This window comes from Onychostoma macrolepis, chromosome 21 (assembly GCF_012432095.1).
Source record: "Onychostoma macrolepis isolate SWU-2019 chromosome 21, ASM1243209v1, whole genome shotgun sequence".
Lineage (NCBI taxonomy): Eukaryota > Metazoa > Chordata > Actinopteri > Cypriniformes > Cyprinidae > Onychostoma > Onychostoma macrolepis.
In genome coordinates this window covers 1135733-1150309 of record NC_081175.1, presented here as the reverse complement: position 1 = coordinate 1150309, position 14577 = coordinate 1135733, and the positions used below count along the sequence as shown (strand labels likewise).

The 14577-nt window shown below is 36.6% G+C and overlaps 1 protein-coding gene across 5 annotated transcripts in view; it reads left to right on the top strand.

The window, feature by feature from the left end:
* The window catches only part of gabra1 (gamma-aminobutyric acid type A receptor subunit alpha1), a 42678-nt gene that overhangs the window by 3491 nt on the left and 24610 nt on the right, over positions 1–14577 (top strand). For all 5 annotated transcript variants that reach the window (XM_058757837.1, XM_058757834.1, XM_058757833.1 and 2 more), the window contains exons 3-8: positions 1731–1837; positions 4319–4386; positions 5754–5974; positions 8695–8777; positions 9197–9340; positions 11563–11715. In XM_058757837.1, coding sequence (XP_058613820.1) covers positions 1731–1837; positions 4319–4386; positions 5754–5974; positions 8695–8777; positions 9197–9340; positions 11563–11715 — 776 coding nt within the window. The remainder of the gene's footprint in view (positions 1–1730; positions 1838–4318; positions 4387–5753; positions 5975–8694; positions 8778–9196; positions 9341–11562; positions 11716–14577) is intronic.

The following is a 14577-nucleotide window of genomic DNA, read 5'->3' as shown; positions in this document are numbered from 1 at the left end:
GCAGACTCTGGACAGCATGCATTCGACACTGTTGCTGTTCAGATGACCTGTAGATGGGGTTGCTGTACAATGTTTAATGGGGATCTGTATGCTGCTCATAAGCACATGGATTTTGCAGTGTGTTATTCATGTCTGTATGCTTCCTCATTCACCCTAAATCTGCCAATATATATATATATATATGAGTTAATTATTACTAAATAAAAATGCCCTGAGCTCTGAATTTTTGTGCATTCATGAAGGTAAGAGTGGAGATGTAATTTTGGGTCAGGCTGACGTTACCGGCGTGCTGTGAGTGTTGCACTGGCATGCATGCGTAATATATGAGACTACGTTTTCCTCTCGTGACCCCTTTTCCATGTCGCTCATGGGGTCTGTGTGCGTGTGCATCTCTCTGCACAGATGGGGGAGGGTGGAAGTCTTCTCGTTTTATTTTTATTCTCATTGTATTTCGAGCCAGAATCCAGTGAGGTCCAAAGGTGTGAGAGACCACTTGTGAAAATACCTCTATTTTGCATTTTTTTATTATAGAACAAAAATAAAAACGAATCAAAATTTGATGGCAACAAAAATCGAGAGCATACTGCTCAAGTCTGCAAGTTTGTACAATTCAGTATGACGTGAAAATGTTTGTATTAATTAAAGCAAGGAAATCTGACTTTTGTAGAAAAGAGTTAAAATGGTCAACACCAAAATTTGCCTACATTTGATTGGTGACCTAGAAATAGTTACGCATTTTGTTGAAAACCACCAAAGTGGTCTCAGACTTTCGGACTCCATAAAGGAAATTCTGCTGGGAGACATTAAGACTGATTGAAATGAGTGCATGAAATGAGCAGAAAAAGCGTGCACTGTTCTTCTCAGCGACGGCGAACATATATCATCTGACAATTGCGCTTAAATTTTATTTAACTGCTTTGAATCAATAGTTATCCATGTTGGTTTAGGGGAAGATTTATAGTGGAATTACTGGCAATAATACATGGCAGATATGAAACCACAGGACACAACTTGCATGTCTCTCTCTTTTGGGGTCTGTCTCGTCTCTCCCTCTCTCTTTTTTGTCTGTTTGAAAGCGCGTCCACGCTAACTATTCGTGATGACCTCATCCTCTCCTTGAAATCTGTTTCCATGCCAAGCTTGTTTTTCAAACACCAAACAGTGTATATTGAGTCTGCGGTCGCACTCGTGGTCCAGTACCTGCCAGCGAGAAAAGAATGCCAATGATTACCAAAAAAGCAAGCAATTATGTATGAACGACCAGCCGGTGATTGTTTTTAGAGGAGCACAAATTGGCCACCGTCCTCACAGGCTCTTATTCATGAAGTACCATTTTGCACTATATGATTAAACTGCATTTTGCTCATAAGCATTGTCTGAAATATTTATGAGCGACAGAGTTCATTCTATTTGCGGCCATGGGTTTGTCTTTTAGGATTTGGCTTTGTGTTGCCAGAACTCATGCTTATTTGCATCTAAAAGCTAATTAATTTATTTTTTTATTGCACATTTAGCTAATTAATAATGCATTGTTCCTCTGTATATCCCCCTTTGCTCCTAAGACGGAAGGAGATTTGTTGTTTATCTTCAGGCTATTGCATTGCAAATTCTCTTTAAACAGGCTGGATGTTTCAGAGTTGCATTGATTTTACACATCAGCGTGTGTTATAGCCACCCTTTACTGTTGATTATGGGTTTTGAATAAAGCGTCTGCTGTTTTGCATTGTCAGCTCCAGTCAGACCGCAGATGAGCAGAAAGACAACACCACAGTTTTCACCAGGATTCTGGACAGCCTCCTCGATGGCTACGACAACCGTCTCAGGCCCGGGCTCGGAGGTACGTGCAGAAGTTTCTCGGATGATTTCGCGCCTCGTACATTTGTGTCCCAGTTTGCAGCCTTGTGGGAGATTTCTAAACTTACATCTTCAAACGGATGTAACAGCACTTTTGCACGTCAGGAAAATAAATCAGTAAGCAATAATGTTCCGATAGGTTTATAAATCACTTATTTAGCAGTTTTATGTAATTTTATTGCTAATATTCTCATTTTGGTGATAGGATGCAACATGAAATGAAAGAAAATGCTTCTCAGATGTAAATGCAATGTTCTGCAGAGGAAAGACTTTCCAGAAACATACACGTACACACACACACACACACACATATATATATATATAGTATATATTGTTTCAGGTTGTGTACTACATATTTATATACTATATTTTATACTAAGTATAGTTAAAATCTATTTACATATTTACTCACATATCACTCAAGACTTACTGATATAAAAATTATAATTAAATTTTATTTGGAGTACTAATTGTGCACAAAGCACATTTCTTATCATTAAGCCTGAAATGTGTTTTAATATCACTACTGATGATGATTGTATGATCTTTGAATGAAATCAGCCTTTAAATGCAAGATATTTAAAGTGTACCTGAAGTATACTTGCAATACTTTAGCACAATCAAATATGCTTAAGTATATATTTAATTGGACTTTAGCACTACGTCCGCACAATTAAAGTGTATTAAGCACAGAATTAGTTGTTCCAATTTAGCAGACTTGAAGTATACCAGTTTAGTATACCAAAAGTACAAAGTATTTATATTAACATACATTATACATTTTAGTATATTTATTTTTCAGTAGAGGCGACACATATAAATTAGACTAGCTCCATTTTATTTACTTGCCAAATGCATTTTCTTTCCTCATAGTTGAATCATGGTAATAAGAGACTTTTAAGGTGGCAAATATTTCCTTGTCATCATTTTCTAATAGCTTTGCTATTTTCACAAATAAATGGTGCATTTCAAAACTCTTAGTACTAATCTTACATCATCAAAAATGCCCCTTTTCAAGCATTTCAACATATTTTCACTTATGTTAGCATGATACACAAAATGAAAAAGTATCTTTTTCACTACACATAATAAATGTTTACTCTATGTAAACTTTCATTCACAGTAATTGCCTTTCATACTGCTATATTACTGTCATGTTACTATATAACTTCAGTTGGATACATTTGGGTATCATTTAATCCAACAGATATTTATGGTTAATCAATTATTTGGTATATGAATAGATTTCTATAGATATGGATTCTGTAAAACCAGTTTTGAAACACAAAACCAAAATATAAGGAGTACTTGTTACAGTATAAACTACTTTTGTCAGATGATAACCACAATGTTCAAAGTGTGTGTGTGTGTGTGTGTGTGAGAGTGAGAGAGAGAGAGAGAGAGAGAGAGATACTATATAATAAACACACCATTACAAACATACTATTACAATATGGATTTTATGTTAGTTACATAACATAAGTAATGTAGTTGTATTTTCGAATGTAACATCTTTAATTTACAAACAGGTTGATTTGACACATACAGGATCTTGCATTAATTGAAATTGAATGAGCTTATTGTAAAGGTACTAAATGGAAAAAAAAGATCATAAATGTTCTCATTACATACAATAATCTAGTGTTTTGAAACAATCATGCAACGTAGAAAAAATTTTGTATAACTGTAATGAAAGCAAGAGATCAGATGTTGAAAGAAGTTTTGAAAGTATGGTCATTGAAAGACATTAAATGCAAATGCATGCCTCGTCAAAAATGTGATGAAGGCAATGGTGGAGAGCGGTTTTGTTTTGAATAAGTCCACCAGGCAAAAGCACATCTACTGAACACTGTTTTCCACATAAATGCAGATCATTTAACACCTGACATAAATGAGCTTTGAACAGAACTGAATGATTCATTGAGTTGGCAAGGAACTCCTCACACATGCAGCATATAATTTTTAATTTTCAGCGAGTCTGTTTGACCTTACTCGCATTACCTTAGCGCCCACAAAGTGACAACATGTCATAAATAGCAAGTGATGTTGACTAACAACTTCTGTCAACATCAGTCATCGTTCCATGGCGCATAGACATGTTGTTTTTCTTTGAGGCAAGAAAGTAAGGTGCATTTCCACATAAACGACACAAAAGCATTTATAGGTTATAGTGAGGTTTGCTTAATGTGATTTGAAATTGTAATGCTTTGTGGAAAGAAAAGAAAAGAAAAGAAAAGAAAAGAAAAGAAAAGAAAAGAAAAGAAAAGAAAAGAAAAGAGCTAAAATATGAATGAATTATTGGAAGCAGGTTGCGAGAGAGAGACCCCGTGTAAGTGGAGTGTAGAGAGTTTCTGAAACTCAAATAGATCAGAGTCAGGCAGGTTGAACCTCTGGATTAAAGCGTTGTTAAAGCTAATGACCAACACTGATTGACACTCAAACTCCTAATTTCTTGCTTCAACAGAGCGTGTAACCGAAGTCAAGACTGACATTTTCGTGACGAGTATTGGGCCGGTCTCGGACCATGACATGGTAAAACTTTTTTTTACTTTCTATAAATGTCACATGTTTTCTGTGTAGCCACTGTTCAGTAGAGTCATTTTAAATGTTGTTTACCAAACTGAAAAGCTTGAAATGTGGTTATTTAATCATAAATGTGAAAGCCAGATCCAATATTCAATAATAGTGGAAGTAAACTTGAAAATGTGACTAATTGATTATAACCCCATAACACATATTTTAATTACATAATAATAATTAAAAAAACATGTTTGGACACTTCAATCACATGTAAAAAAAAAAAATGAATGTCTTGGAATACATAAAATATCACTTGATATTTATTTATGATTTAGATTTAAGCAATGGACTCATGTCAAGCAGAAAACAAAATAAAATATTTTAAACCATAAATGAGAAAAACATAAAATGACACTTGTTTGTTCAAGCATTAATGGAACATGTTCATAGCTCATGTGATGAACCTGATGCCTGTGTGAACTTGAGGTGAACATCCATAAAAAAATACCTTGACAATGTAAAAATGACGGAAAAAGATATTTCTGAGTAAAGCTCTAGCATTATTTGCTTGCCGATGCCACCTAGTGTGATATATAGTGTTGTCATCCGGTGAAATTACATTCAGATATCATTAAGTATATCTTTCGTGATCTTTTTGGAGCCACTGTATACACTTGATTAGGGAAATGTACTCTTTTATTTTTTTCATAACATAATGGCATACCCTGCAGAATATCAGATACTGACTGGATCGAATCACATTTCTCCTGCCAAACATAAGTTATGAAGCAACTCTAAATATTATTCAAGCATCTCTGTAAATCAAGTCTTCTAATTTCATAAAGCCAGTTAAAAATGCTGCAGTTATGTTAGATCTCTTTTTTGCTTTACATTTGATTCACTCGGTTATTAGACTCTACCTAGAACATCCGGCTGTATCTGTGTCATAATGGATGATCATGCGAAAATGAAAAAATGCTTGCAGCTATGACGATCAGTAGTTGTTAGAATGATTCATGCCGCTAATTATGGCCACCAATGCTTCAGAAAGCTCATGGCTCCTCTTGACAACTGCAGTTTTACTGAAATCACCGCACAAAAGCTACTTGATAACTACAAGTCTCAACTTGAATCCTCAAAGCATTTGAGGATGAATGAAAAAGGAGCTTTTTTTGTTCTATTTGGAGCTTGACAACACCTGGTAACTATGACCTATAATGGTATCACAAGAGTGTAACTTTTTTATATATATACTGTAACACATTTTTTGTAAACAAGCTATAACTACACTTAAATTTATACTGAATTTGACAATAATTTGTAGTCTTTCTCCATGCATGGGATGATGAGAAAACGATGTGTTATCGGTGGTCTTGCAGGAGTATACCATCGATGTGTTCTTCAGGCAGAGCTGGAAGGACGAGAGGCTGAAGTTCAAAGGTCCCATGGCAGTGCTCCGTCTCAACAATCTCATGGCCAGCAAAATCTGGACCCCCGACACGTTTTTCCACAACGGAAAGAAGTCAGTCGCCCATAACATGACCATGCCTAACAAACTGCTGCGGATCACAGAGGAAGGAACTCTGCTTTACACTATGAGGTGAAGCTGCTGCTTATTTTCCTCTGCTTAGCAAGAACAGATGGTGCATCTGATCACCTCTGCATGTCATTTCCTTTTAATGTTGGCGTTTGATCTGAAGTGATCTGGGTCTTCATCTCTCTCAGTATAGAAATATATTCAAATATGTTTTTAAAAAATGAGAGTATTAGTCTATAAATGTATATTTTGCATTGGTAGTGTAATTTTATATTTGGCTGTGTCATAAATAACATGGACCTCTGCCTCTCAGGGGACTAATGCACACATCAGGACAACGCATGTTATAAAGCATCCTTTAGTCTGTTTAATTAGTAGATTATGATGGAAGTTCATATTTGTGTCAACAAAATAAAAACTGGACGGAACATATTGGGGATGACATTTACTGATTTATCATGCTGTCAGTATGTGAGGAGAACTGAGCAGTAGTAATTCCTGTGTAAATAGGATAAGGCCCCCATGCCAGGGGTTCAGACAGTAATACGTGGTAATAATAGCTTTGAGAGAGTTTGCTTGTATCAGTCATGGTGCATAGAAGAGGAAAAAGATGTTGCTATTGGTTTAATTCTGAATTGACGAGTGCTTTGAAGACTCTGTGTCAATGAAACAACGGTGCACTGTGTTATTGTGGGCACTTCAAAACACGTTAATAATTCTGGATACCTTCTTATCTGAATTGTTTGGATTTTTAGTAAGCATATTAGATTAATTTTCACTGACCAGTTACATTATACAACACTGCATGTTTGCCGTTTTCGGTCTGAACAAAATCAGTAGACGGGCTGAATAAAAATGCAAGTTCACTCTCTGACAGTAGGTGGCGCTTATGGAACAGAAGGAATACTGTGGTAACCATGGTTACTGCTGTACACAAACTTTCTGTCTCTGGCATCTGCTTGTGATGGACAAGAAAGGAAGCCACAAAAGTATTTAAATGTTTTCAAAAAGATATTCAGTATTGTATTCACTTCGCCATTTATTAAACAACACCAAATACTTAAATACGTTTAAAACATTTGTTTACACTTGTAAATTTTTTAATTTTAATCTGGACTAAAACATGCCAGCCCAGAAAAGAGATTATTTTTCTATTAATAATAATAATAGTAGCAATATATTATTCTCTGTTGTAATTTTTATAACCCATTGGCAGGTGTTTTTGCTTTATTAAAGGAGTGATCTCTTTTGATCACATTTCTCTGAAATCGATGGTTGAACTTTTAATTTTTTTAATTTTGCTTAATAAGTAAATATATCTTCATATTAAAGATTAAAGATAATATTAAAAATAATTCAAGATAATTACTACTAATAATAAAACTTTTGGAAAACTTTACAGTTAGGTGTCAGCGTAGGATGTATACATTGGTTAGGTGAAATTGCAGGGATTGGGGACCCCTTTTGAAAATCTGCTTAGGGCCCCCAAAATGCTAGGGCCAGCCCTGGGTCTGACCAGAATATTTTATCACTGTATACTCTATATATCAGTGGCGAGTGGTGACTTCTTTAACCGGGTATGCAATCTAATTTATTTATAAATGTATCAGAGAGGACAGATGGCACGAGTTGATTTAAAAGTCGTGGCCTAATGGTTAGAGAGTTGGACTCGTATTCCAAAAGTTGCAAGTTTGAGTCACGGGCCGGTGGGAATTGTAGGTGGGGGAGTGAATGTACAGTGCTCTCTCCACCCTCAATACCATGACCGAGGTGCCCTTCAGCAAGGCACCGAACCCCCATCTGCTCCCTGGGCACCGCAGCATAAAATGGCTGCCCACTGCTTCGTGTGTGTGTGTGTGTGTTCACTGCTGTGTGTGTGCACTTTGGATGGGTTAAATGCAGAGCACGAATTCCGAGTATGTGTCACCATACTCGGCTGTTTGTCATGTCACTTTCACTTTCAAAAGTAAGGCTGGTGCAAGGAATAGCCATTAAGTGGCAGTGCTTTATATATATATATATATACACTGTATATTAGCAATTTGAACAATAAAAATCATCAAATAAATTTCCCTTTAATTAGTAAAGAAATAGTAATATGATGCCATACTTGTAAAAAGAGATTTCAGTGAACTTTCGAAATTCTTTTTTTGAGGAAACATGACAATATAAAGTTACAATGTTTCACATTTTTGCGCTTGGGCGAGCAATTTGCGGATTGATTTCCTGATTGCACGTGAAATCACCAACATGCCAACAAAACAATGAGAACATAGAACAATAATGACAATTCATAGCAAGAGAGCGCAGATGCCAAAGCTGATCTGAATCCCTCTGGAACTGGCTCAGATTTGCAGAAAATTGCAGTTGATTGGCAAATAAATAATTTACAGACAGTTACATATGCATTCCCAACATTGTATTTATGCAATCTCAATGTTACACCTCAAATGACAAGGGAATGTTCATATTTAGCCAGTGTCTGAACTCTCAGATGGCTTCAGTATGCAGAGCGTTCGCAACATGGACTGCACATTCGCTCACATTGTAATGCCAATATTTGGATAATATAGCAAATTTAATGCTATAATAAGCACAAATGTGACCCTGGACCACAAAAAAATATTATATTTGTAGCAATAGCCAACAATACATTTTAATGCATTGCTTTACACCACTTAATAAAAATTATACACAAATAATACATACTTACATGTAATTAATTAATTAATTAACTGTCAAGACTATAATATTGTATCCCGCTTTCTCTCTGTCCGTCTCAGGCTTACAGTCAGAGCTGAATGTCCGATGCATTTGGAGGACTTCCCAATGGATGCCCATGCTTGCCCTCTCAAATTCGGCAGCTGTAAGTACTGTGTAATTTTACATGCTTCCGTTAAAAGTTCACATACTACTCTGAGTCTCAAAGCTGAGTAGTGTGAGCAGATGGGGACTCTCTCTTAGGCCCACAGAGCGTAGAGATCATCTCTGACACAACACATCACACATCCGCGTCCACGCAGCCAGCCGAACGGATTTAGCGAGCTCTACCCCGACCCAACTAATCCTCGCAGAGAAAGAACAGATGCGTCTGCGCTGGAGGAAGAATGAGGGGGGAAGACACATGAATAAAAAACAAGCTTGTGACTCTTAGCCACGAGGCTCTAAATATTTCAGCGTCTGCTGCATCTCCGCTGTGCTTGAGCATCCGCTGCAGTATATACGACTGACAAATGACTTCTTGACTGCAGACGCTTGATTCTGTGTGTTGTTTGTTTGTGTCAGATGCCTACACGAGGGCTGAAGTGGTGTATGTGTGGACGCGAGGGGCGGCGCAGTCTGTGGTCGTGGCTGACGACGGCTCTCGGCTCAACCAGTATGACTTGATGGGACAGACGGTCGACTCGGGTGTGGTGCAGTCCAGCACTGGTGCGTGGTTCCACCCTCTGATGTTTACAAATGAAGTCTATGGTTATGTTTTAGTAAGTTTAGCCAAAGTAGCATGCTCCAGATTTGATCATTTCCCTTGTGGATGTGCAAAGTATTATTCTGCTATATTATAAATATTAAATTTACATTTAGTCATTTAGCAGACGCTTTTATCCAAAGCAACGTACAAATGAGGACAACGGAAGCAATCAAAATCAACAAAAGAGCAATGATATGCAAGTGCTATAACAAGTCTCAGTTAGCTTAACACAGTACACGTAGCAAGGTTTGTTTTATTTGTTTGTTTGTTTTTTGTTGGGGTTTTTTTTGGGGGGGGGGGGGTGTTAATTATATAATAAACAAAAAGAAAACAGATAGAATTGAAAAAAAAAATAGAGCAAGCTAGTATATATAACAATTTGAACAACAAAAATCATCAAATAAATTGCCCTTTAATTAGTAACTATTAAATAAACAGTAATATGATGCCATTATACTTGTAATAAGAGTTTTCAGTGAACTTTCAAAATTCATTTCTTGAGGAAACATGACAATATACAGTTACAATGATTCACATTTTTGTGCTTGGGTGAGCAATTTGTGGACCGATTTCCTGTGAAATCACCAACATGCCAACAAACCAATGAGAACGCAGAACAATAATGACAGTTTATAGCAAGAGAGCACAGATGCCAAAGCTGATGTGGATCTACTCATCTGAATCCCTCTGGAACTGGCTCAGATTTGCAGAAAATTGCAGTTGTTTGGCAAATAAATTATTTACAGACAGTTACATATGCATTGCCAACATTTTAATTATGTAATCTCAATGTTACACCTCAAATGACAAGGGAATGTTCATATGACTGGATGTTCATATGACTCGTCTTGATGTTTTAGTAAGTTTAGTCAAAGTAGCATGCTCCAGATTTGATAATTTCCCTTGTGGATGTGCAAATTATTCCGTTCCCTCTTTTATTGGCTAACTGACACAGGTACTGTAACAAAAGGGTCCAAAGTGGGTGACTTTGTTCATTGGACTACCTCCCGTTTCAGTAATATGATTTGGTGGATTTAGTTGTCAAACAATAAATACCTTGTCATTATCAGTCAGTAAATTCTTTCAATGATAATATTTTGACAGATTGATGTTTTAACCTTCTTTGTGTCAGAAGAAAACATTATGGTAGTGTACTATTCACTCAAATTATTAGGATGTTAATATAATTTGTGATAAAATATTTTTGTATTGAATATTTTATTCTTTATTTCTATTTTTTTTACTTAATTTCACTTGTGGTTTCAGGTTTCTGGACCCACATAGTTCAGTGTTTTTTTTATTTGTTTGTTTTTTAAATGCAGTTTACCGAAAGCTAATTTAGACTACAACACAAATTCTACTTTGCTTTTCAATAAGCACAATACTGAAATGTGAAAAAGAGCATCATAGAGCATGTTCTATTTTTAGCACCATTTTTGCATATAAACCATCGGATAAACATCAGATTCATATGCATTCTAAATCATGAGCATCTCCTGAATTGCTCTAACATCAATTAGGAATGATTTTGTAGCATTCTGCACATGCTCTAAATATCACATCTTCCAGATGAAAACACATATGAAACATATGAGCACTATATGGTGATTTGTTCCCATGTGGCAAATGCAGGTGCAGAATAGCAGCATCAGACATAAAGCGCATAAACTCCAAGATGTTGTCCATACACGTGAATATGGACAGTGAAAACATGAAACAAAAAACGTGCAGTGCAGTGATTAATGAATAATGTGTGATCTGACATAATAATATATGCATACTGTATTTAGCAGTATATAATAAGCAGTATTATATACGTTAGAGTAAAGAAATAGTAAATGAAATAACTACATGATATCTGTTCAGATTTATTATAGTTAATCTTGTATATCAGTATTTGCAGAGAAAAGTCCCTAAATGAAGATACTTCACCAATGCTGTTGTAGAAGTTGAGTAATCTTTGCATAGACAGAAAGTAGTTTTAGAAAACAGGTTTGTCTGTGTGAAGTAGACTCACTCATTCTGTACCGCTGCTGTCGGGTTGGGGAGCATGATTAATTGCATTGATTTTGTGTTAATTTCTTTATAATGAACCATAGTAAATTAACATGTTTAACTGACTGTCCTAATATACGCATTAATTAATGTATCTTAAAAAAAATTCTTTCTCTTGCACTTCCAGGAGAGTACGTTGTCATGAAAACACATTTCCACCTCAAAAGGAAGATCGGTTACTTTGTCATCCAGACATATTTGCCGTGCATCATGACCGTGATCCTGTCCCAGGTGTCCTTCTGGCTGAACAGGGAATCTGTCCCCGCCAGAACTGTGTTTGGTGAGTGTCCTAATTGATCTTTAAGTTAAGCAATCAATGAGCTGTTAGTGTCACTCTGCAGCAACCCAACATCTTCAAATCGAGCGAGCTGTTGTACTGTCTAGGTATCTGCTTTCTAAAGCAGCATCCTAACTGAAATGCAATCTTATAAATGATTGATCTGGAATAATCTACCTAGGCAGCAACTCCATGCACCACACAAGCAGGGTTCCTCATGAGACATACACTGCAACATGCTAATATCAAACTCTCTGGTCTTGTGTGTACAAAGACACAATACTCTAGTGAGCATAAATATATATATATATATATATATATATATATATATATGTATATATATATATACATTTACATAAAAATGCTCATCCATTGTCATTTAACTCATTACAGTGAATTCTGGGTTTGCCTTCTTAGCAAAGTATGCCTGTGATGCTGCATTAGAATTTGGCCAAAACATATCTTTGTAGTTATGCAAAGTACAGTATCACTTTAGTTTAGACACTAATTCTCACTATTAACTAGTTGCTTATTAGCCTGCATATTACTAGCATATTGGCTGTTTATTAGTACTTGAAAAGCACATACTAATGTCTTATTCTGCATGAGCATATTTTAGACCCTTAATGACCTTACTAATTATTAGTAAGCAGCAAATTAGGAGTTTATTGACGCAAACGTTGTAGTTAATAGTGAGAATTGGTCCCCAAACTAAGGTGTGATCCAAAGGATAAGATGGATAATTGTTAAAGGCGTGAAGCAAAGCCACTATTTGTATTCGAGTCTGAATCTGCAGCAATGGCAAAATTATTTAATAATTCATATTTTTTTTATTATTATTATAAAATATTTGCAAAAGGTAATTTGTGTGTGGGATAGACATGTCTTCACCACTTTTTGAAAGCATTTGAGAAAAATAACTTGAACCCATGTCCAACAAACAGACAAGCCCCAAACCCTCATTTACTCACAATTTAATGCATACATGTTACACAAAACACATTTGCTCCAGACTTGTTCAGTGGTCGAGTGATCTGCCAGTTTAAACAGATTCGATGACAGCTGCTGTACTGTACAACTGCGTGAATTGACACTGAGGATGTCCTAATATGTACACCTTAACAAATGAGGCTTCTATTTGCATATCTCTATGCTTCTAGCCAACATTTCAGCACAGCCCTTGTAGGAAATCAGTGTGAAATGTTTCTGGTTGCCATGACAAATTCACACACTTCAGAACAAGGCTTTTGCTCATTTTCACTCATAGGGTTTACATTCGTTCACTTTACACATTCACTATTGCATTGATATTTCAAAAATATTGTGCCTCACCTGCTATCCAGCAATCACAAGGAGTGACTGCATATACTGCATATTTGTATATGAATTTGTTATTTGTTTAGAAGTCATCATCCATGCCTTTCCGATTAAGGTATTAATTATTCAGGCACATCCTTTGTACGATATCTAGGTCGGCAGGTTTTGGAACAGAACAGGATTCGGGGATTTTGCTCAAATTTAGCAAACATCGACATTTTTCCGTTTCTTATTTGGTCTTAAAAAGTCATCCATTTTCAGTTACAGCTTAATTAAATCCTCAAGTTTTCTTCAGTACTTTATTAAAAGGCTGCATGCATTGATTGTTAGTGTTTTTAGGAGAAGCATGCAAACTGCAAAATCATAAATCCTTAATTTGACAGTGAGCACAACAGTATTCAAAGTTTTAAACTGTGCCAGGAGGATTCTGTGTGTCTATGTAATGTATTATGTAACACATATCAGAGAGGAGAGATTTTGTTTTTTCTGTCAGCTTGTCGGGTTACCCTTGAATTAAGTCTCCTGACTGGGCACTTTGGATTCCCAAGCGTTTGCATCTCAGACAAACGTTAAAAGATGCATCTGAGAGCTGTCTGTGCCTCAGTTCTTGCTGGGTAGCTTGACTGTAGCCTTGCAAAATGGTATTCATATTCTCAATTTTGTGAACTTGTATTTCACAAATGCACTCTGATTGAAACATGACTGAGGGGCCTAGGATGTGATTTTTTTTCTTCTTGAGGAAAAAAAAAAAGAGTGCCTTGTTGGGGCGAATTTTTTTTCGCTTTGTCAAAATTGGTTTAGATGATCACTGGACCAAGCCGCACAGAAATGAGTGCACATAATTTTCATATTAATGTCTGTTCTCTGTGTCGAGCCAAACTTGGATGAGAGGCTCTATCTCAACAACTCTTCAATCTATCAAAACCAAACATCTCCATTACATGTATCCCTGGTTCCCTGAGTAGAGAACGAGAAGCTGTGTCAGTAGCTGATACTATAGAAACCCTCTAGACCAAGGCCAAGAACCAAACCTTCTTAAGAGTCAAAATTCTCTCCAAACCTGACTCCAGCAGTTCAGATGGAGGCCCTGTTAAACCTTGTAGTCCTGTGACGGAACACAAGCATATTGGAAGGGTCTCAGTCGTCTCGTCTTACATGAAACAAGTAACAAGTGTTTCCCTCCCCAAAGCAACACCATCAGTTGGTGCATGTTTAATAGCAACTCTGGACTAGAGGTCTTCACGGAGGACCCGAGACCCGAGAACCCGGGTCCCAATCTATTACTTCGGGTCCCGGGTCTGTTTAACATTGTGTGTAATACCCGAGTCGATCGGAGAACACCGCACCCGCCAGTGATCAGTGTCAGTCAGCATGCGTGTGTTTTGTAACCTGCAGTTTGTAAAATTAGGATGAGAAAAGTGTGAGCAGGAAATAAGGTGAAAAAAACAAAAAAAACACATGCGTTACCTCAGCCAGTAGAAGCAGAGCGCGGGTGGAGTTAATGTACTGCAAGCAGACGGTGATCATGGATTCCTTCATGAGTGATGT